Source organism: Podarcis raffonei, chromosome Z (assembly GCF_027172205.1).
Source record: "Podarcis raffonei isolate rPodRaf1 chromosome Z, rPodRaf1.pri, whole genome shotgun sequence".
Lineage (NCBI taxonomy): Eukaryota > Metazoa > Chordata > Lepidosauria > Squamata > Lacertidae > Podarcis > Podarcis raffonei.
This window is the reverse complement of record NC_070621.1, coordinates 46,104,195-46,122,521: the sequence shown is the minus strand read 5'-3', so window position 1 is coordinate 46,122,521 and position 18,327 is coordinate 46,104,195. Positions and strand designations below refer to the sequence as shown.

Genomic DNA, 18,327 nt, shown 5'->3' with positions numbered 1-18,327 from the left:
CGTGGCCGGAAGAGAGCCCGCAGGCGTGGCAAGCAAAAGAAGACTCCAGTGGGAACAGGAAAAGGGGTGAGGGCTAGGCTAGAGGCAAGAAGGCTCCAAAGCTATTTGTGGGGTGGGATTGCTTTGGAAGATTCCTTCTCACAATCTCTACCCTTGAACCACGTAAGGACATAAGAAGTGCCTGCTGGATGAGACCACATTGGCCTGTCCAGTCCAGCATCCTGTTCTCACAGTGGCCAACCAGAGGCCTGTGGAAACAAGAGCATTCTGTATTCCCTTCCTGCATCTTCCAGCAACTACTATTCACAAACGTTACTGCCACTGACTGTGGAGGTAGAGCATAGCCATCGTGCCTAGTTGCCATTGATAGCCTTTCCTGCATAAAACCATCCAAGTTGGTGGCTGTCACAGCTTTCTGTGGGATTGCGCTTCCAGAGGGGTAGCTGAGCATGTCTGCTGCAGGAAAAACAGGCATTAAAAGCACATTTCTCCCAAAGAATCCTGGGAATTGCAGTTTGTAAAGGGTGCTACAAATTGTAGCTATGCGGTAGAAGGGTAATCTACAGTTCCCAGGATTCTTACAGGGGAGAAGCGATAATGCTTTTAATGTATGGTGTGTGCACAGCCTCAAATTAGCTCCACCAGCTCTGTAATACTAGAGCAAAGATTATAATGCATATTGTTGTTGTTGTACTTTTATAAATATTATAAAACCCATTCCTGCAAGCCATGTAGTTTGGAATAAACTCAGTCACCCCTCCCATCATTAATGGTTTCTACTAGGTGGGGAGGGGTGTTGGATCTGCTTCCCTGCCTTGAAGAAAGGCGCAGGTCAGATGTGTGCCCAGACCTGGCCACGCTTCGCAAGAGAGGTGTGTTGGTTCAAGGTGGCCACGCTGCCTGCAACTTGCACTCCTTCCTGACGTGTCTTCCCCAAACCCCTTCTTCCAGAGGCTGTGTTGAAGTTTTCCATCACGTGGAACACAAACTGGCGGAACTACCTCAAGGCTCAGGCAGTGGTGGAAACCCTCCTCAAGCATGAGACGCCAGAGAGCCTCTTGCAATACGAAGGGATCAAAGCAGCTGCGGAGTCTCTCCTACCATACATGGCACTTCCAGAGGCTGGGCCGGTTACTGCAGGCCTCCATGTTCCTTGATTTCATGTGACAAAGCATGAAGTTGCCTGACGCCGCCAAGTGGGACGAGGAGATGGACACGTGATGAGCTTTATTTATTTACTTATTTATTATTAATTTTATTGAGTACAAATTAGAAAAAAATACAAATATACAAAAAAAGGAAAATACATGTAACCAATAGAAAATTAGAAAACATTTTACCTCTTCTGATATTTACAATTATTTGCACCTCTACAAAACAATATTCACAATAAAGAAAAGAAATGAAAGGTAAAATATAAATGAAAAGAACAAGAAGATAAAGAAAAGGAAGAAATAAGATCAAGAATGAGAATTTTAAGAGTAGATAAGTATTCACTATACACAGCCATTTCCAATCTATATTTATGTTCAATTATGTATTTTCATCACATCCTTATGAACGTACCTTGTTTTAGAGGGGGAGAACAAGAAAAAAAATTTCTCCCCCTCTCTGCTCAGCGCCCCTTCAGCGAAGCGGCAGGAGAACCGGAGCCCCTTCCATTTCTCCTGCTGATTCGCTGAAGGGGTGCTGCACAGAGAGGGGGAGATTTTTTTGTTGTTGTTCTCCCCCTCTAAAACAAGGTGCGTCCTATGGTCAGGTGCGTCCTATAGAGCGAAAAATTCGGTAAGTTCTTAACCCAGGGTACTGTATTGGCGTTGTATATGCAATATATCATTATGCTGCCAGGTGGCGCTGTGGTCTAAACCACTGAGCAACTCTTGGGCTTGCTGATCAGAAGGCCGGTGGTTCAAATTCCCATGATGGATTGAGCTCCCATTGCTCTGTCCCAGCTCCTGCCAGCCTAGCAGTTCAAAAGCATGCCAGTGCAAGTAGATAAAGAGGTACCGCTGTGGTGGGAAGGTAAATGGCGTTTCCATGCGCACTGGAACTTGTCACGGTCCTCCATGCGCTAGTCCTGCTGGCCACAAGACCCAGAAAGCTGCCTGAAAGCAAGATGAGTGCTGCAACCCCATACAGTGGTACCTCTCATAACAAACTTAATTTGTTCCGGAGGTCCGTTCTTAACCTGAAACTGTGCTAACCTGAGGTACCACTTTAGCTAATGGGGCCTCCTGCTGCCGCCAGAGCACGATTTCTGTTCTCATCCTGAAGCAAAGTTCTTAACCCGAGGTACTATTTCTGGGTTAGCAGAGTCTGTAACCTGAAGCATCTGTAACCCGAGGTACCACTGTAGACACCTTTGACTGGACTTAACCATCCAGGGGTCCTTTACCTTTTTACCTATAACATTGTGCCACCAGATGGCGCTGTGGAGTCCCATTTTTCTCCACCTGTTTTCCCTGTTTAAATTTACAACACGTTTAATTGAAACATTTCTTAGATGCATCTAGATCCAGCCTAAGTATCCCTTTGATGAAAACGTTGAGAACTAGAATCTTACTTAAGGGATGGGCCATTGCTGAGTGGTAGGGCATCTGCTTTTCATGCAGAAGGTTCCAGATTCAATCCCTGGCATTTCTGATGCGAGAGACTGAAACTCTGGAGAGCCACTGCCACTTAGGGTGAACAATGCTGTGCCAGACGGAGCAATAGTCTAATGTGGTATAAAGTGGTTCCTATGTTGCAGCATTGGAACATGAGTAACGCAGGGCACGCACCATCGTTTGGAAATTTAATTAGCTGCCCTTTGACAATTATCAGTACAGACTAATGCAAATTAAGCCGGATCAGGATTGCTGGGCTGTGATCTATTGTAGCATGGAAGCTTTCCTTCTCATTTTGAAATGCAAATCCCAGAAATGAGGACTGAGTTGGAGGAAGTTAAATGTTTTATTAGATACTACAACAAACAACCAAAATGGAAAATTAATATGCTTGTTTCCATTATTGCAAAGGTTTCTTGAACAATTGTTTGTTGGAGAAGGTTATTGTGGATATTGGTTCTATCTGTTTGCATCCAACAAATTATTTGCTTCCCTTGTTTTCTCACATTTGCATATCCGCATATACAGAAAACAAATAATAATTATGACTCCTGCAAAAGTGGTTAAACAATCCCTCTTGCCATGGAACTCTGGGAGCAGTAGTTCTCTAGGGGAGGAATCATGGTCTCTTAACAGCTCTGAGCAGCCTTAACAAACTGCAGTTCCCATGATTCTCTGGGCAAAACCATGGCTATTTAAAGTGGTATGATACTACTTTGATGGTCTGGTATGGTCGTGGCCTTAGTCATTCCCCCATCTCCCCAATTTTCCTCTCATAATCTGACACCCTAAACTGTAGTTTACTTAACTTGTGCATAAATCGGCACCACCTGGAAATATTCATTCAGGGACCGTAAAGTAAGAAATGAACTGAGGGTTGAGCCCAAAATGAAATAACTTTTTACACAGGGGCAACCATTTCAGAAATGTCCTGAAATGTCTATCCAGCGACCTAAAATTTAAATATGACCTTGGAGTCAAGCCAAAATCAAAACAAATATGTACTTGCACTTCGGACCCCTAAACCAAGAGACTTCCCAGTCCACAATTCATTAGCAAACCAGCCGTGGTGCTTTTAAGAAGATGGCAATCAGCTTCTTCACCCTTGCTGCCTGTCTCCTAGGATGCCTCCTCTACGCTGAATGTGAAGGTGAGTTCATTTTAAAGCTATCTGGCCACCTGTGCTTCTTCTGACTTGAAATGAGAGAGGAGCTCTGGCATCGGATAGGGGACAAAACATTTACAAGCAGCATGAAATCTTTAAAATCCTAGCTTCTAAAGAAAACTCAGCTGCCAGAGGAGTATCATGTAGGACCCAATTTTCATTAACAGCTAGAGCAGGGGTCAGCAAGCAAAGGCACAGGGGCCAGATGCACCCTGCCTACCTACTTAAAATGTCCACTAGCACCTTAAGAGACCAACTACCGTATTTTTCGCTCTATAACACGCACCTGACCATAACACGCACGTAGTTTTTAGAGGAGAAAAATCCATAGGCATGCCACCGGTAGGCATTCCCTCCATAACACGCACAGACATTTCCCCTTACTTTTTAGAAGGAAAAAAGTGAGTGTTATGGTGCAAAAAATACGGTAAGTTTGTTCTGGGTATAAGCTTTTGTGTGCATGCACACAAACGTTCTACTGGACAATTTATTTATTTAATTATTATTTATTTATTTATTTATTTTATTTCGATACCCACAGCTACCCACAGCTACCCAACTGAATCTGATATGAGTTGGGCAGTCAGGCAGAGGAAGTTCTCGCACAATCTTAACCCCCTTCAATAGCACAGAACAGGGACTGAAGTTGTTATCCGTACACATTTCATCAGAAGTAACACCCACTCTGCTGCATAGGGTTTCTTCCCAGGTCCAAAGAAAAGATATTTCTAATCTAATGTGGTCTTTGTCTCTGTTAGAGTACGGATTTAAAATTGACCCACTTGCAGGGCGGATATGCAAGGAAGAAGGAAGCAGCTCCAGTAAGCTTGACGTCATAGATAAGGTGTAGACTAATAATAATGAAGAACAACGAACTCTGAGAGCCAGTGTAGTCTAGCATCAGATTAGGACCTGGGAGACCAGGGTTCCAATCCCAACTCTGCTAGGAAGTTCAGTTTGTGACCTGGGCCTATCACTGCCTATCAGCCTAACCCACCTGGGATTAAATGAGGAGGAGGAGGAAGAAGAAAACCATGTACACCACCCTGAGCTCCTTGGAGGAAAGGGACCATGAGGGTCATCTAGTCCAACCCCTGCAATGCAGTAATCTTTTGCCCAACGTGAAGCTTGAACCCACAACCCTGAGATTAAGAGTCTTATGCTCCACTGCCTGAGCTACCCCAGGAGACATTGCCATCAATCAATAAAATAATTTTGATGTTGGAGTATGAAGCCAAATGGGTATTTTTTTTAAAAAAAGGAACATCTGCAGGGAGTTCTCATTAAATCAGCCTTCATAATATCAGCTTGTTGCCCCCCCCCCGCCAATGATTTGGACTGCAACTCCCCTCACATGCTAGCTGGGGCTGATGGGGATTGTAGTTCAAAACATCTGGGCAGCGCAGGAGGTTAAGAAAGGCTTTGATCAAATGGATATTTGTGTGGGTTGAAAAATTGGGATCACCTTAAAATCTTGGGTTCCATGAGGTACATAGGAACCTGTCTTATACAGAATCAAACCATAGGTCCATTTAGCAACAGCTCTCCAGGGTTTAAGACAGGGGGGTTCTCTGTTCTACCTGGAATTACATTGACATCAAAATGTCAGCCCGTCTTTCCCCTCTATTTTCCCTTTCTGGAGTAAATCTGGTAAATTAAAACAAGATTTGAAAAACCCTTGTTGTCAGCAACCCATTTGCATCAGGAAGGTCCCTTGGAACAGAGTAAAAAAATATGCACATTTGATTTAATGATTAAATGCTTCCTTTTCCATTCATTTAAGGATGTGGCTGTGGCTGCATAATGCAAACTAGAAACACAATCCAGCCAAAGTTATGAATTTCAGAGTAGCCTTGTTTTTGATGAGGAGAGTTGAGCCCCTGTTCGCTGCAGTCAGCAGGACTAAAGAGCGTATAACTGGCTCTGCAGAGTGTGCTTCCGTTTTGGCAAATAAGCCATGGGTGGCAATCGGAAGTTTAATTATTAGCTTAAGTCAGAGCGTGGGGTAAAAAATGGACCCCAAAAGACATGGTCAGTCTGACGTCAGCTTCGCATCTGTCCTTGGATTACTCCATGTCTGCGCTTTATAATCTTGGCATTTGTTGCTCATAAGATGTAGCATAATGTAAGATTTACATTTTACACAATGCATTTCAAGAGTACAAAACTCACAACTTTATTCTGCACTTGGGTTAATATCTGCAGGACAATCTTATCTTGGTGGAAGAGCAAATGCTTTACTTTAGAGGAACAGCTGCAGCTCAGAGGCAGAGCACCTGCTTTGCATGCAGAAGGCACCATGTTCAGTCTCTGGCATCTCTGGGTAGGGCTGGAAAAAGACTTCTGCATGAACACAGAGGGATAATAACAGCACCTGTAGACAATGTTGTGAATATGTATGTGAATATGTATCAAACTTTATTTCGATCATAGACCAGCATAAGATAAAACATATGGATAAACTGAACGCGTAAGACTTAAAACAGGTAAAGGATAAAAACTTGTAATTAAGATGTGATTACATCATACATGGGACGTGGGTGGCACTGTGGGTTAAACCACAGAGCCTAGGACTTGCCAATCAGAAGGTTGGCGGTTTGAATCCCCGCGACGGGGTGAGCTCCCGTTACTCGGTCCCTGCTCCTGCCAACCTAGAAGTTCAAAAGCACGTCAAAGTCCAAGTAGATAAATAGGTACCGCTCTAGCGGGAAGGTAAACAGTGTTTCCGTGTGCTGCTCTGGTTTGCCAGAAGTGGCCTAGTCCTGCTGGCCACATGACCTGGAAGTTGTACGCCGGCTCCCTCGGCCAGTAAAGCAAGATGAGTGCCGCAACCCCAGAGTCTGCCACGACTGGACCGAATGGTCAGCGGTCCCTTTACCTTTATATCATACATACTTTAAAAGATAGATACAAGGACAAACAGTTAAATGCAAGTATAAGGGAGAGAGCTTGAAGGAGCACAGGTCTTGCATCTGGGGTCTAGTTTGTGGCACAAACGATCCTAGTTTCGCTTCAGAAAGTATAATCTAGCTTAAATCAGCACTTTATTCAGAATCATAAGGGTTGGGGGGGAACATTTGTGCATAGTTAAACTGTGGACCTCATTCCCACAGGATGTAGTAGTAGTAGTAGTAGTAATAATAATAATAATAATAATAATAATAATAATAATAAATTATTTATACCCCGCCCTCTCCAGCCAAGACCAGGCTCAGGGCAGCTAACACCAAATATAAAATACAGTTTAAAAAACAAACAAAAAACAACTGATTAAAATACAGACATGTTTTACTGGCGGCCCATAAATCAAGACCATAAGGGGAGGAAGCATCAGGGCCAGCTATCCATGTTGGCCCTACATGGGCCAGCAAAGAGCGGAGGGAAAATTTATATACAGGATCCCATATAAGGGGTTCCATCAAAAAAGAAAGAAAGAAAGAGGCAGTCAGACTGAGTCCAGACCAAAGGCCTGGCGGAACAGCCCCGCCTTGCAGACCCTGCGGAAAGATGTCAAATCCTGCAGGCCCCTGGTCTCCTGCGACAGAGCGTTCCACCAGGTCCGGGCCAGTGCTGAAAAGGCCTTTGCCCTGGTTGAGGCCAATCTAACCTCCTTGAGGCCTGGGACCTCCAAAGTGTTGTTATTTATGGACCATAAGGTCCTCTGTGGGGCATACCAGGAGAGGCAGTCCTGTAGGTACGAGGTCCTAGTGATGATGGCCGCCAACTCGGATGGCTTTAAAAGAGGATTTTAAGAAAGTGTGGCTTTTAAAAGAGGATTGAATAAATTCATGGACACGCATGCCACCTTGCCACTGCCACTGAGGGGGCCGGGCGACATCACGCATGCACACTGCGGGGTGCGAGGACATGTCATGCGGAGGCCCCATGGCTTGCATGCTTGGCACAAGCATAACCCACAGCATGTGGGCACAGACACTGCTGACCCTTGAGGGGGCCTGGCATGCCTGCTCATGGAAGATAAAGCTATCAGTTGCTACAAGCCATGAAGGCTGTGTTCCGCCTCTACGATCAGAGGCAGTAATGCTTCTGAATTTAGCTGCTATTTTCCAAAAGAGGCATCTGGTTGGCCACTGTGAGAACAGAATGCAGGACTAGATGGGCCATACAGCTGGACTCTTCTTATATACTTATAAAGCAGTAGTTCTCAAACTTTTTTTTTTTTCCTGGGCCACATTGTCAGGATAAATATTTGCTCACGCCACACTGATTATTTTTTTTATTAATAAGAACTACATTGCTACATTGGAAAAGGGACACGGGTGGCGCTGTGGGTTAAACCACAGAATCTAGAACTTGCCAATCAGAAGGTTGTGGTTCGAATCCCCACGACAGGGTGAGCTCCCGTTGCTCTGTCCCTGCTCCTGCCAACCTAGCAGTTTGAAAGCACGTCAAAGTAGATAAATAGGTACCGCTCCGGCAGGAAGGTAAGCGGCATTTCCCTGTGCAGCTCTGGTTCACCAGAAGCAGCTTAGTCATGCTGGCCACATGACCCAGAAGCTGTACGCCGGCTCCCTCGGCCAATAAAGCGAGATGAGCGCCGCAACCCCAGAGTCGGTCATGGCTGGACCTAATGGTCAGGGGTCCCTTTACCTTTACATTGGAAAACAAAATGAAAAAGCTCCTAGAAGTGCTTGATTAATAACATAGAACACAACTACAGTGGTACCTCGGTTTAAGTCCTGTTTAAGAACGATTCAGTTTACAAACTCTACAAAACTGTAAGTAGCGTCCCGGTTTGTGTACTTTACCTCGGTCTAAGAATGGAATCTGAATGGTGGAAGGGGACCTGCTGTGGAAGGCCTCATTACGAAAAGCTCGCCTTGGTTTAAGAACGGTTTTGGTTTAAGAACGGACGTCCGGAACGGATTAGGTTCGTAAACCGAAGTACCACTGTACTTTAGAATGTGATCATGGGACACCCCTGGTTCGATTCCCAGCATGGCCTGGTAGCGCTGGGAATACAGGGCTGGGAGCAGCACCAGTGATGCAATGGAGAGGGCAGGGAGGCCCCCTCCCACTCGTGCAACTCCGAGGGACAGGGTGGGGGTGGTGTACAACATTGGAAGCAGCCTTCTCAGTGGATTTCTAATTTCTTTTCATGTTTAAGTTTTCGTTGACAAGAATGAGGCAAATGCTCTATTGCACCGACATAAGAGGCACAATACTGGCTTACTGGAAGAAATTCTGCAAGGAAACCTTGAGCGTGAATGTATTGAGGAAGTATGTGATTATGAGGAAGCAAGAGAAGTCTTTGAAGACGACTTGCAAACGGTAATTGTGAGATCTCAAATGCTGGTCACTGAGTGCTTTGGCAAATGAGCAGGTGGGTGGGTGGGAATGTTAGTAATGTTCTTTACTAAACGCAACTAGGACCACATCCACAGCAGGCACTTGAAGCACCAGGACAGCCCCTCAACAGTCATGGCTTTCCCCCAAAGCATTCTGGGAACTGTGGTTTGGGAAGGGCGCTGAGAGTTGTTAGGAGGCTCCTGTTCCCCTCCCAGAGCTCCAGTTCCCAGAATTCCCTGGAAGAGGGATTGATTGACTCCGGGACATAGTTCAGAAAAGATGGGCAGTGCTGACCTCTGGTGTGAACCTTCCAAAATGCTTGTGAAATGCCTGGATGTCAATATTAAAGTAATACGAATGTTCTATAAACCTGTTTGCTGTTTATCTGCCTGCATTTACCATTGAGGTTAATGTTAATAATTTTTCTTGTAGATCACATTTTGGAATACATACGCTTACGGTAAGCAGTATCTTTTTGTCTGACTTTGGTTACGTTCACCAACCCGGCTGCCTTCACCCACCAAATGCCTTCACTAACCAGATGGTTTGGACACCAACTTCCATCAGTCGCAGCTGGCATGGTGTGGGGCCAATGAGTTTTTTGGTCCACAGTTTCTGGAGCGAACCAGGCTAACACAGGCTGCCACAGTATTCTGTGTTCATCAAATAGCAGCCCACAGACCACTGAACTGTTCTATCTATTACATGGAAGAAGCTTGGGTCTTTAGTATTACACTGAATATGCCTAGCATCACACTGAATTTCAACAATGATAGCTACAATCTCCCATGGATTTGCTTTGAATTATTTTTGACAATAGGTGGAGACAGTTAGTCCCCAGTCTTGGTTGCAAACTACAGCAAAGACTGAAGCATATGCAGCTACTCATCCCTTGAACAGTGGTGAAAGGAAGGGGTGCGGTGGGTGCGGGTCGCCCCGGGTGTCATCACTGAGGGGGGTGACAAAAATATGAGTTTTAAAAATTTGGACTCACAAAACTTTTAGTTCAGTCAAGAAACATAATAAAATGCAGCTGGCACTGGGTGCCACACCGCAGGGGCTGGCATTTACCAGGGGGCCTGCAGCATGCCTGAGCCATATGATATGATACAATACGATAATCTTTATTGTCATTGTCCCATACAGAACAACGAAATTGGGGGAAAAAATCTACATAAGACATTCAAAACCAACAAGCCTGCTATCCCAGCTATCCCAACCTAGTTAGCTCCCAAAAAACTCTGATACCCCATTTTTAAAATACAATACACTCCCATAGAGACGCCTTACACTGCATTTAAAACTAAAATCACATTTGGATAGAAACTGTTTCTCAGGTGGCTAGTCCTAGTCTTTATAACCCTGTACCTTCTTCCAGAAGGCAGAAGCTGAAAGAGATCATTTCTAGGGTGTGCACTATCCTGCGCTATCTCTGCAGCTTTCTTATGGCACCTGGAAGCATAGATTTGATCCAAGGTGGGAAGAGTACACTCTCCTGGGAGTGATGTGGTGGCTTGGGCACCTGCAGGCTCTGTGCTGCCTGAAACAGCAGCATGGGGCTTGCATCTCCCCGCTGCCTCTCCCTCAGCTGAGGGGTGGCGACGGAGAGGCTCCACACAACTCACCCCACCCCCATGGGTGGCTCGTGCCGCACTGGGCACCTAAGCAGCTAACTACGCCACTGCCCTTGAAACTATAAGGGTTCATAGACTCTGATTCTGCTAGATTCCTCCATTGATGTCCCTATTCCCCAGATTTGTTTACCAGAGCAGAGGTTCCTTTGATTAATGAGAAGTTTAAGCCCATCACTAAACCATAATTTAGCATGACATGAGTGAAGCAGCTTGAACCTAGAGCTCTTATGCTCTCCTCTCTTCTCCTTCGAAGAGGAGGGGACTGGAAGAATCTGCTTGCTGGTTTAAACTGACCAGAGTTTCTCATTGCATCCAAACAAGAAATGACAATTAGTTTAAACTCTGCTTTGCTGAAAAAAGCCAGATACTAAACCACAGTTTGATTTTTGACTTGTTTTTAATAATAAGGCATCATTTAAGCCAACCACAGCTATCTCTTTTTTTGGATGTGACATTAAACCATAGCTAGCATTAAGCAAGGGAGTGCATACTTCCAATGTCCTCTTTGCAGTGGGGCTGGAGGAGAATGTGGGGGGCATGCTGCTCCTGACTCACTGCCCTGCGTTTTCTTTTATCTTTTGCTTCTGCAGTAAAATGCATTGATAGCCATTTGTAGATCACAATATGACTCATGAATATCCTTAGTTACAGTTACAATTGAATCTTTATTTCCAAGGTGGCGAGGGATGCAAGTCAAGGCCATGCAAGAATGGTGGAACATGTCAATGCAAACCCAATGACTACCAATGTCTGTGCCTAGATGGATATGAAGGAAGGAACTGTGAGATTGGTATGTTAATGGGGAATGAGTGCTCAGTTGCCTGGAACCACGAATAAACCACTGAGCCTCTTGGGTTTGCTGATCGGAAAGTTGACGGTTGGAATCTGCACAATAGAGTGAGCTCCCGTTGCTCTGTCCCAGCTCCTGCCAACCTAGCGGTTCGAAAGCACGCCAGTGCAAGTAGATAAATAGATACCGCTGTGGCAGGAAGGTAAACGGTGTTTCCATGCACTCTGGTTTCCGTCACAGTGTTCCGTTGTGCCAGAAGCGGTTTAGTCATGCTGGCCACATGACCCAGAAAACTAACTGTGGACAAACGCCGGCTCCCTCGGCCTGAAAGCGAGATGAGCACCGCAACCCCATAGTCGCCTTTGACTGCACCTAGCCATCCAGGGGTCCTTTACCTTTACCTTTACCTTTGATAATAATAATAATAGCAACCTAAACAAGTTAAGGTGTTCTTTTTTAAGTAGGGCTGTAATAACACACTAGAAAGCGAACAGCAATGCTAAAAGGTGGACCTCTCCTGGGTGGCTGTTTCATATTTGAAGTGCCACAAGGAGGAATTGTTCTGCATGCTCCAAAGCCGAGTATTTAGGAACACTGAAAACAACAGGTGCTTCGGTTTCAAGAAAATGGTGTGCAAGTTCTTCTACGCTCAATGGAACTTAAAACAACAACGTACAGTAAGCCATTCCAAAAGAAGTTATTGGAGCATTCCAAATCATTTGCCCACAGAAAAGAGTAGATCCATCTGAAAGGCAATACATGGCTATCTGCACTGATCATTTTGCAATGCATCCCTAATTATTATCATTGTATAATTATCAGATTATTGTATAGTCTTAGAAGATGGTATAATCTTAGAAGGGGGTGTGGCTCTGAGGGGCAGGGTGTGACTATCACAAAGGGACCCTACGCTTCTGAATTTGCCGCTATACTACAGGCTGTGGATCTGTGCCAATGATGTCATCAGCATAAGACAATTTTTTAGATCTCAATGATATGAAGATGCAATAAAGTTGAGGAGGATTGGGGTGTTCTTTTGCAGTAAGGGTCTGATCCAGTACCTATGATACCTGTAAACTGTGGTTTTAGACCTTACTGACTCAATCTGAATTCCCACAATCTTGGGTTATCAAAGTCTCTTAAAGCATTGTCCACAAATAAAGTGTTTGCTCTTCTGATGTTGTTGGACTCCAACTCCCATCGGCTACACTGGCCAGAGGTGCTGAGTTCCACAGTGCCTTGAGGGCACCACACTGACTAGCCCTAAATTACAGGGTTGTTGTGAGGTTAAAATTGAGGAGGAGGAACCATGTATGTTGCCTTGAGCCAACAGAATGAAATGCAAGTTTTAAGTGGAGATCATGAGATTACCATGCCAGTGTGAACCAAATCAAAAATGTGGTTGATTTGGGGGCATCCTTGTTGCACCTGTTTCATGCCACAACTATGTTCTTGTATTTTGGCAAGTTTCAAGTAAAATTTAATTTAATTTCAACCCCCCCCCCATCAGACCTTACATGCTCAGCGAAGAATGGAGGTTGCAAGCAGATATGTGAGAATGGCCCTACAGGGAAGGCAGTCTGTTCCTGTGCTCCTGGGTACAGACTGATGGAAGACCAGAAGAGCTGTGAACCAACAGGTAAAAGATTTGAGCACTGTTTAGTAATGTTTGACCTATGAATCTTCTACCCTTTTAGCAGAATAAAACTCCAAACCTGGTGGGAACAGGTTCCATTGAAATAAAAGGTTCTTCCCTCCCAGGTGAGGGATTTGTTTGCAGACTATCCAAATCTGGGTGGAATGGGTACTAGCCAATAGCTACCTACAGTTGTCATACCAGAAGATTTGCTAGTCAGTTGCATCTGGGATGGGATGGGATGGGGAGGAGGCTTTACTTTTTCCTGCCTCTTCATGAAGTGCTAAAGAAGCCTTAAAAAAACAAGTGAGAAGTCAGGGGGGATGTTTCTTAGATCTCAGGCTGATGTACTATTTTGCTATTAATTATATTTTTGTCTTGGTATGTGAAATATACTCGGAGTCGAGAGTGGATTTCATGCTCTTTATTCAGCTCATAGTGGTGAGGAGGAAAAATGGAATTTCCCCCACAATATCAGCTTTATATACATTATTTACACAATGGGCTGCACGTGATTGGCTAATTCCGGGATTCTCCTGTAGGCCAATCAGCTTGTGGATTCACTTCCACCTGGAGCTGGATTGGGTGGCTCCTGCGGACCAATCATACTGCTGCATTCTGAATCCTATTGTTCTAGGACCAATCAGACTGCTGCATTTTGGATCCTATTCAACTCAGTACATAACAGTATGTTTCTCATTAAACTATAGTATGAATTGCTAGTGGGTTGCTCAGTCTTGGTGGTATGCAGTATACTGTAATGTGCGACAGCCGGTGGTAATGTTGAGTCTGTGCTTATTTTAAATCTTGCTGATACATTCCAACTGCAATGTGCTGCAATGGATTTCCTTACTACTGGATTCTTTTCTGGCACTGTTGTGAGCTGCTTTGGTTCATAGCTGCATGGTAGAACACCTGCCTTGCATTCAAAAGGTACCAGCTTCAATCTGTGGTATATCCTACTATGTCTCAGTCAGTGGAGGCAATCCTGAACCCAATGGACAAATGGAGAAAGGCCCTAGCTCGGTGGCAGAACACCTGTGATGCATGCAAAAGTCCTATGTTCGTTCCCCATCGTGTCCCAGGAGTGCTGGAAATGCCTCCTGTCTTATTTCCTGGAGTGCCGTTGCCAGTCAATATGGAACTGATCCAATGGTCCAATTTGACATAAAGCACCTTCTTAAGTTTATGGCTTACCCTTGAAAAGCAGACACACGAGTGAGCCGATGATGCTTGCAGCAGCAGCCTCACATCAAGGAAAGGCTAATCCTCAAATTCTGGCAGGTGCGCTTGTGCACCGGAGCCTACTTTCCAGCGCATGAGTGATTTTGTAGTTTCTCCACAGTGCCCTTTCCATGCGGGAGGATTGGAGCCCCAGAGGCAGCGAAGAACAGAAGCAGCAATGCTACCAGTGACCCCAGGGACGTGTCTGTCAATAAAGCCCAGATTGCTCTTGTGGAACCAACACCTCCCAGGCCAATCAGCACAAACAGCAAGAAGGGGGAAGTTCCATGGCAGGTAATGCAACAAGAGTTCGCTGTTTTGCAAATGTGGTAGCTATAGAAGGCCCCCATCAGGCAATCTACAGGAGAGCCGTTCCCTCTAGTTAAAGGGGTGGGAAACATTTTTCAGTCTCAGGGCCACATTCCCTTCTGGGCAATCGTCTGGGAACCACATGACAATGGTAAAAGGAGTTTGGATTACTGCAATGCATTATACATGGGGCTGCCCCTGAAGACAGTTTGGAAACTTCAGCTGGTACAGAATTCAATTGCTCACCAGAACAAGACAGTTTGAGCATATAATGCCAATCCTGACACAACTGCACTGGTTGCCAGTTAGTTTCCAGGCCAAATTCAAAGTACTGGTGCTCACTTATAAAGCCTTAAACAAATCAGGACTCCGATACCACAATGACCACCTCTCTCTATATGAAACAGCCCAGACTCCGAGATCATTCTCTGAAGCCCTTCTTCGTATGCCTCTTCCCTGAGAGGTCTGGAGGGTGGCAACATGAGAACAGGGCCTTCTCTGCAGTGGCTCCCCATCTGTGGAATGCTTTCTCCAAGGAGGTTCAGCTAGTGCCTTCATTATACACATTTAGATGCCAGGCAAAACATTACCCAGGCCTTTGGCCATTAAATACTCAATGGTGTGTTAAAGTTGTGAGGTGAGGGAGACTGATACTATGATGATTATTATTTTATTATTATGCTATTACTATGCTTTTTATTTTTGCTTTAATTATGCTCCATGAAATGTGTTCTTAATGTTGTACACCACCCTGGGACCTTTTGATAAAGGGTGGTATAGAAATTGAAATCCAAGTTAGTGCCTATGTAAGACCAGTTGAATTTTTCAACTTTCAAATTCCAAAAATGATGGGTGCTAAAAAGTTGTAACATGACTTTGGAATTCAAAGGTTATTTTGGTTAAATTAAATATAATTTAAATTTAAATTTAAATTAATATAATTTAGCCTGGCAAGTAAAATGTGTGTAAAATTGCATAGAAATCATTAAAATGATTGCCAAATACTTGCAGTAAATTGTTGCTGTTGTTTAGCATTACCTGACATTTTCAGAAGGTCAGATTAAAATTCTTTGGTTTTCTGAAAGCAGTTTATGTGCTTCTTCCTCAAATGTAGACTTGCCGAGTCACAAAAATAACAGCAGAATTGAATTCCTCACACCCAAAAATGTATTTTTCAGACACCTCACTGAAGAAATTGGCAAAAATTAAGTTTCCCTACCTAAAATGACATAACCTACCATCACAGCCTCTTGCGGGAGAGAATTCTACATTTTAACTAAATTGCTTCACTTTACTGCCAGGCAAATCTGCATAGGATTGTATCCTGAAACATTCACTCAAGCCTTCCTGATTCTTCATTTCTATGCATGTAGGCATAAGTAAATACACTTTACCTGCTACTGTATTTCTCTCTGTTTTTTTTGTTTGTTTTTTAAGTCTTTTGTCTGGGTTCTCTTCCATTTCTTTTTTGAAAATTTCTGCGTGCTGCTGCACCATCCAGCCTTTGCTGCCCTCTAGAGGCAGCTGCCATTAACACTACCATTGGGCTGTAACTGCATATGTAAGAGGTCGATCCTGATCTCATACTGTTTCCTTCGCTCGCAGGTTTATATGCTCAGCTACGAGAGAAAAGAACTGTGTGGAGGCACAATCATCAATGAGAAGTGGATTGCCACCGCAGCACACTGCATCGAGTATGGGCTACACACTGTTGTGGCAGGTAAGTGATAAAACAACTTTGAGGTGTGGCTGGAATTACCTTTGGCTGCATTTTTGCCTAGAGTCTCAGGAGGGCTGGTAGAATGATAAAGCTGGATACAGGTTTATTAGGGGCCTTATTCTGTTCCTAGACTTTGGGGTGGGGTGGGGTGGAGAGAATGCCATTGAGCATGTACAAAGTACATTCCCTTTCCATGGGATCATTATTTATGTCCATCTATTTATTTTCCTTTAACAAAGTTAATGTGCCATTTGATTGTAAGACAACCTCTAAGCAGCCCATAAAAATCTAAACAAAGCATCTAAATTGTTGATAAGAAACAGATAACTTAAAATATTCAAAAGATAATCAAACTTGAACCAATAGCTTCAAGTTACAAGAAATGAGATTCTGACTAAACATACAGGGAAAAAAATTTCTGACAGTAAGAGATGCTCAACAGTGGAACTGTCTACTTCAGAAAGTGGTGGACTCTCCTTCCTTGGAGGCTTTTAAGCAGAGGTTGGGTGGCCATCTATAATGGGTGCTTTAGCTAAGATTTGCAGGGGGCTGGACTGGATGACCCTCAGGACCCCTTCCAACTCTCCTATTCTATGATCCTAATCAACAGTAGCTGAAAAGAAATAAGTATCTTAGATTATAAATATGTTGCATCCAGTCCATTAGCCTGAGGCTGATTTACTGAAGAACAAAATTAATATATCCATACTCTCCAGTTGCTTGAAAACAAAGAACTCACACAACCAAGATGGATGCCCACAGATTAGCATATACACAGATCTGTAATAGTATCTCTTTCATGTGACTGAGCCAGCAGATATACAGTCCTGTGATACAGCCACTCGAATGATTAACCTGTTAGGCTGCTCTTCAACAGAAATATACATGCAATGCTTCACAGTTCAGCACAGACACAACACATTGTAGAGTTATTTTTTCCATTTCAGTGTATATTGTATACTTAACACTGGTGCCTTGAGTTCAGTGCTGGACTCGTTGCTTTAATCTGATACAGCCTGGAGCATGCTGTGTTGACAACTAAGTGTATGTCCGGAATGCCAAATTTCCCGTTTAAAGAACCTATGTGTATCCAATGGCTCTTTTTTCATCAGGTGAGCACAATACGGATGCTTTCGACCACACTGAACAACAACGTCGGGTGGTGAAGGCAATTCGCTACCCCGCATACAACACTACCCACAGGTACCACAATGACATTGCACTTCTCGAGCTGGATTCACCGCTGGAGCTGAACTATTACGTCACCCCGATTTGCATTGCAGGCGAGAAGTTCACAAACAGCCTTCTGCAGCATGGATCAGGCACGGTGAGCGGTTGGTGGAGGCCAAAGGACCAACGAAAAAGAGCCAGTGTTCTCCAGGTTCTGAAGGTGCACCGTGTTGACCAGAGCACTTGTCAGAGGGATGGCGAGTCTACCCTCTTGCCAAACATGTTCTGTGCTGGTGTCTCTGCCACAGCTAAGAGAACGCACCAGGGAGGCAGTGGCGGCCCTTATGCCACAGATGTAGAAGGCACCTGGTTTCTAACAGCCATAGCCAGCTGCTGGGAAGAATGTGCATTGAAGGGCGATTATGATGTCTACACTAAAGTTGCAGACTACATTCAGTGGATAAGAAACACAACAAAGCTTGCATAATTAAGCCAGGGGCTAGCTGTCTTCAGTTCCTTAAAATAATCATCTCATGGTAGTGTAAGTTGGGGGGGGATTATACTCATCCTAAGGTATTGTTCTGAATTTGTTTTGTAGAATTAAAAACAAAGAAGCAAGCCCAGCAGCACAAATCTGAAAACGGCTTGCATAGGAATTGTTGTCCAGAAGAGTAAGGAAAGTTAAAAGCCAGTAGAATGCCAATATTTAGTATCACAAGCCACACCAGATTCAGCTCACAACCCGTTTTTCAAAAGTATCTCA

The 18,327-nt window shown here is 44.2% G+C and overlaps 1 protein-coding gene across 1 annotated transcript; it reads left to right on the top strand.

Annotated features, from left to right (window-relative positions):
- The first annotated feature begins 3,253 nt into the window (after positions 1 to 3,253).
- On the top strand, positions 3,254 to 18,139 carry LOC128406977 (coagulation factor IX-like). Its single transcript, XM_053374874.1, has 8 exons — positions 3,254 to 3,756; positions 8,900 to 9,063; positions 9,514 to 9,541; positions 11,392 to 11,505; positions 13,016 to 13,144; positions 14,487 to 14,659; positions 16,280 to 16,394; positions 17,507 to 18,139. Exons 1-8 carry the CDS (start codon positions 3,690 to 3,692, stop codon positions 18,049 to 18,051), a joined length of 1,335 nt encoding a protein of 444 aa, XP_053230849.1. The 5' UTR covers positions 3,254 to 3,689; the 3' UTR covers positions 18,052 to 18,139.
- The last annotated feature ends 188 nt before the right edge of the window (positions 18,140 to 18,327 follow it).

What these genes read in the sequence shown, in the direction of transcription:
- LOC128406977 (XM_053374874.1), top strand. Translation starts at nt 3,690, where the DNA reads ATGGCAATCAGCTTCTTCACCCTTGCTGCCTGTCTCCTAGGATGCCTC. An exon ending in AGGAAGGAACTGTGAGATTG is followed by an intron (nt 11,506 to 13,015) that starts GTATGTTAATGG and finishes CCCCCCCATCAG; the next exon opens with ACCTTACATGCTCAGCGAAG. An exon ending in AGGGGGAAGTTCCATGGCAG is followed by an intron (nt 14,660 to 16,279) that starts GTAATGCAACAA and finishes CTTCGCTCGCAG; the next exon opens with GTTTATATGCTCAGCTACGA.